General features: G+C 37.0%; 1 protein-coding gene across 1 annotated transcript; it reads left to right on the top strand.

Moving 5' to 3' along the window:
* Positions 1–947, top strand: LOC106301428 (elongation of fatty acids protein 3-like). Its single transcript, XM_013737823.1, has one exon. The coding sequence runs from the start codon at positions 1–3 to the stop codon at positions 766–768; it is 768 nt and encodes a 255-aa protein (XP_013593277.1). The 3' UTR covers positions 769–947.
* The last annotated feature ends 4,692 nt before the right edge of the window (positions 948–5,639 follow it).

Below are 5,639 nucleotides of genomic sequence, written 5' to 3'. Positions count from 1 at the left end.
ATGGCATCGGTGGTTCACTCCACCCTAACCTACTGGCTCGTGAACCACCCCAAGATTTCCAACTTTACGTGGACCGAAGGTGAAACCTTTGGCTCCGCCGTCTTCTTCGTCTCCGTTGTAGTCTCCGCTTACCTCTTCGCCACATTCCTCCTCCGACATGCCATGGTTTCACTCCCCTCACTCGGTCCCCGCATTCTCAAACCAATCATGGCTGTCGGTTGCACTCTCTCCATAACCTCAGACCCTACGACACGTTTCTTCAACGCGATTTGTTTTCCTGTGGACATGAAGCCCAGCGGGCCACTCTTTTTCTGGGCTCAAGTTTTCTACCTCTCGAAGATCCTTGAGTTTGGAGACACACTCCTCATCATACTTGGCAAATCATTCAGGCGACTCTCGTTCCTTCACGTGTACCATCATGTGACTGTATTGAACCTGTGCTTCGTCTGGCTTCGAACCCGCCAGTCCATGTTTCCCGTCGGAGTCGTGACGAATTCGACGGTTCATGTTATTATGTACGGTTACTACTTCCTGTGTGCCGTAGGATGTAGGCCAAGGTGGAAGAGGCTGGTGACGGATTTTCAGCTTGTACAGTTTGTTTTCGGCTTCGGAATATTAGCTTTGATGTTGTCACAGCATTATTTCGGGTCGGGTTGCTCCGGGATTTGGGGAAGTTATTTTACAGCTGCATTTAATGCTTCGCTCTTGGCTCTCTTCTTCAACTTCCGTTCCAAGAACTATGTGAAGAAAGACAACCGAGATGATTAAATTGTCTTGAACTGTTTAGACTCTCGATCTCTTCCTATTTGTTGTTACTGGAAAATGTTGGGATAGTTGAAATTGTTTTACTATGAATAAGATGACAAAACATGTATTAAAATGTCACATAAATCATGAAATGACTTCTTTCTATGATATACAGCATTCGCCAACCAACGTTTCTTTAAGTGACTAATCAAATATTTTAATTAATAATATCTCCAAATTATGTAGTGTATGAGTATCTGCAATCGCACTCCCCATTTCTAGTTTGTAGTCCAGAATTTTTGGGAAGGCAGTAGTTGGTTTTTAGTTTTTTACATGACGGGTTGACAAATAATAAATTTCTTAATACATCATTACAAACTAACTCTCCATAGTCCATGATACAACAAGAAAATGAGGATAGATAAAATAGAATAAGAATAAAGAAACTCCTGCCAACCAATCTCTGAAGAAGCTTCATGTGTATGATTTGCTGGATCCATTCACTAACCAAAATTTTGGGATGCATTGTGATTTTCATTTCGAAGTTTTAAATTATTCTATATATGTTGAATCTTGACTTTGGGATGAATTGGTCAGGTGTTAGCCAGAGAGACAACGTAGCTGCAAGCAAGAGAGTACATATTATAGTAGAGACAATGGAGCTGATGCGAGGGTGGGATTCACTAATGAATAATCAATCCTTAATATGACGGCGTTTAACAGAACATTTAGTAAATCACTACTAAATCCTTACTTTGGCCCAACCCAACACAAAATTCACTAAAGCCTTGACTGTTCATAGTTATTATGAAAAAAGATCAAAACAATTATCAAGATTTTAGAAAAAATAGATTCTATAAATTTTGAAGAAACAAGTACCCATTTATGAACATGCCTAAATGTAGAGAAGTTTTAATTTGAGAGTGTTGTTTATTTTGGAACAGCAATAAGAGAGTTGGTGTTTGACTTCAACATATATCTTACCAACTTTAATAGAACTAAAATGGTAAATTTGTTTGTTACTTTATTATAGGCATGAGTTCATCTTTGACTTGTTGTTCTATTGTTTTTCGAATTTCATATTACTGTTGAAATCCAATCCATCACCTAAATTCCACATCAACGAAGAAGGTTCTACGTGAATTTTGAAAATACATTAAAAAAGCACTACACTAAAATAGTTTGGTTTTGGTTTATTCCAATAACAGTTGATGAACACATGTACACACAGCTTTTGGTCTTAATTTTCCACTTAGCTTATGCAAATTTGGTTTCGACTTCCATTTACAGATGTTGTATCATCCTTATTCGTATGAAATCTTTTTCTTCTGATGTATAAACTATAAACTCTTCTTTGACTAATAACTTGTTGGCTTCATAACTACTTATGCAACTCGAACATTTTATATATTACATATTTGCCTTCGCATTAAACATATATAAACGACCACGTAATTAGGACCAAGAAAATGGTAGAAGATCTCATATTCAACCATGTTCGTAACTATATTTTAATCATCATGCAAGAGAAAGTGGTTTAGTAAGATAAATCACTCACTTACGACAGTTAAAATAATGTTAAAATACACTAATTTATTATATGATGAGCTTTGGGCAAAGCTTCCCTTGTTGACTTGTCAACAAAGACACGAGACTCCAAAACGCACGAGTGGGTTGTTTGACTAACTCAAGAGCTCTTTGACTAATTTGACCGGATGATACGTCCAATTTAATATTATCTTATACCAGTCAAAATCTAACAAACAATCTTGATGTTCCTGGTTTCTCTTAGAGATACAATATGTATAACTATTCATTAAATGATGCTCCCTAACATGTTAAGTCCTATATGGAAATTGTCGAGTCTTGTTATCTTCATGTGTGTTGGTATATAAACTTGAACTACATGGGCTTATGTACTTTATATGGAAATGATTTGCTGGATTATTAATTATTTAGATTAGTAAATTGCTTATTACGATTTTGATGGATTATTATATAGTAAGCCCAGTAGAGAAAACAATTCACACATCTTATTGACGTTTTCACACTTTCATGATTATTGTTTATAATTTTATTGTTGTTGATAGCCATCGTACATAACAAGCCCCTTTTTAAGTTGGGGCAAAATTATGTATGATAACAAAAAGCGAAAGAAGTAAAGCAGTTTTATGTGACAAAGCTGTGTTTAACGACAAAAATGTATGTCTTTAAACAAACATCATGTTTCCTTTGTGAAGCATTAAGAGAAAAGATGAACGAAAAAGAAAAATAATTAAAAAGGAACTTGTGTTCTCCACTTTGGAGGATACCACGCATTGCTTATAATATAAGTTTGAAGCTTCTTAATTGTAATCCTAAATATTACTCTATGTTCCCTATTAGGTTGGTTTTCATTCATATTATATATAACCTTTCATATTTGCTTTCACATTTAACATTCCGCCTTGCCGGTTTCATTAGGAAACGTGGGTGAATTCATATAATAAAACATATGAAGTAAACTGAGATTAATAGTTAGTATTAGAAGCTTGCAACAAGAAGCTTCACAAATACAGTACATGTTTTACGTAATGCATACCAACTCTTTACGATACTATAAGCCATCGTAATATCCTATATCCTCAACAAAAAAAAGGAGCAATATATTGCTCCGGTCATCTTTTTGTGGATGGGTTGCTGTTCAGGTAAGAATATACAAATTATATCAACACGACAAGTCGGACAGCTAGTGCACAAATCTAAAAATATACTCCTTCCGTTCCCAAAAATAAGATTTTCTAGAGTATTCATGCTAATTAAGAATTTGATAAATTTTTATAATTTAATAATTTTATTATACACATTCCAATAAGTTTCCACCAATAAAATTTAATCTATTTGTAACTTTATTATACACATTCCAATAACTTTCCACCAATAAAATTTAATCAATTCAAATATTTTCAATTAATGTTTCTCAAAAGTATAAAAATACCTTAACAATATAGAAAATCTATTTTTGTGCAACAAAAAAATAATTTTAAAAATCTTACTTTCGAAAACGGTTTTCGGAGGGAGTACATGACAAACTGGTCATTCCTTTTGTATGTTATTTATTTCAAAAAAATAAACTATTTATCAAAAAGAAATTATACAGAGTTTGTCGTGTAGCAATTTTCCCTCTATACTAAACTAGTGTTATAAACTAAAACATAAAGGATTTGGAATATAATGTTAGAGCAACCGGATTTGAAATATATTGAATGTGAATCCAGGGATAGTTGTGTATTTCAAATAGCAATAATAAAATGTTTAAAAGAAGAAGTACGTATAGTTTTGTTCAAAGTAGGTAGTATAATTGTCAAAACGAGTCGTTTATATAGTCCACTTCATATCAATTGATAATGGAGTTTTACTTCCGTTACACCTTACATTTTTTCAACACAATTGTTAAATTAATTGTTGTTAATAAAACTTCTTATTTTGCGGCCTTTATTCAACTGAGTCATATTCTAATCTTTATAAGCGTGACTAGCGGAGGGTCGGAGGGACCGCCGCCGTTCGTCCTCGCCAGCCTGGTTACCGGAGCTAGTCTTTATGCAGATTGTCTGTCTCCTACCGCCCATTGAAGACAAAACCAGTTGTAACCGAAGCTTATGATACAGGGGTTCCTGTCCTTTTTGATGCTTGCGATTTTAGTATCAGTAGGTTGAGACATTGTTTGAAGTTCACGGCTGGATCTAAGAAGCAATCACCCCGCTTATTGAAATCTTAACCAATAAATTATTTCCGAACTCAGCAGCGAGAATGCAGAGAAGGATATCTGTAGCTGATAAAGGGAAACAAATCTGTACAGAGGACTATCAGGCGCCTCGTACGGCTCGGGTTCGAGCTGAACTCCCGGAGAACACTGAGCTTATCAACAAGTGCTCCCTAACGCTAATAGGGAGAGTCACTAATCGCTCGGTTCAGAAGATCTGGCCCCTCCTTTCTTTCTTCTCAGACCTCTGGAAGTCTGATGTGAAACCTGTGGGGGCAGACCTGGGTAATGGTCTCTTTCAAATCCAATTTGAAAGGGAGGAAGATCTACTCCAAGTGTTGGAGAAAAGACCATACATTTTTTCTAGATGGATGGTTATAGTCTAAAGATGGGAGTCAACGCTGTCGAAAGCATTTCCGTCCTTAATCCCCTTCTGGATAAAAATCCAAGGAATCCCCATACACCTCTGGTCTGAAGGAATAGCGACGAGTATTGGAAATGATATAGGGATCTTTGAGAAAGCTGAAATCACTCCACTGACCATGCGCATGCGGGCCCATGTCAACGGTCTCCTTCCACTAATCACCTCCACAGTAATAGAGTATCCCAATGGAGAGGAAGTGACGGCAAGCTTAGTCTATGAGAGACTGGAGAGGCATTGTACAACTTGCTTGAGGCTGGATCATGATATTCATGATTGTTTGGAAGAAAAGGCAAAGAAACGTTTACTCAGAGCGTCTCAGGAGGCGGATCGTAGTAAGCAAGCCTCCCAAACCTCAGTCAGAGAAGGTCGCGAAGCTAGGGAGCAGTCACCACGAGATAATACAATCTACCATTTCTCGGCCTCGAATGGAGCAGAATATCGTGAGCGACGGTCCCACTATGATCAAGAACTGCAGGGCCGACGGCAGTATAAACTGCAACCTAAGACATGGAAGGAGAAGGAAGAGTACAGGAGAGCCAGTCAGGCTAGGGAACGCTCTCGCTACCCTGAGGAGCGGTACAATGCACGCAGGAGCACCTCTGTTCTACAAAAAAGACAAGCGTCATCTCAAAGTAGAAGCTATTACAGAGCAGTAGTAAGAAACCCAGGGGCTGATATTGACAATGGGCTGAGCTCTGTGAGGTCCCAATCTAGAAATTTTGAAAA

Source organism: Brassica oleracea, chromosome C1, assembly GCF_000695525.1.
Source record: "Brassica oleracea var. oleracea cultivar TO1000 chromosome C1, BOL, whole genome shotgun sequence".
NCBI classification, from domain to species: domain Eukaryota; kingdom Viridiplantae; phylum Streptophyta; class Magnoliopsida; order Brassicales; family Brassicaceae; genus Brassica; species Brassica oleracea.
Note: the sequence above shows the minus strand (reverse complement) of the source record. Positions and strands in the feature narration are given on the sequence as shown.

Excerpts from the sequence above, each read along its gene's own strand:
- LOC106301428 (XM_013737823.1), top strand. The coding sequence starts at position 1 with ATGGCATCGGTGGTTCACTCCACCCTAACCTACTGGCTCGTGAACCAC.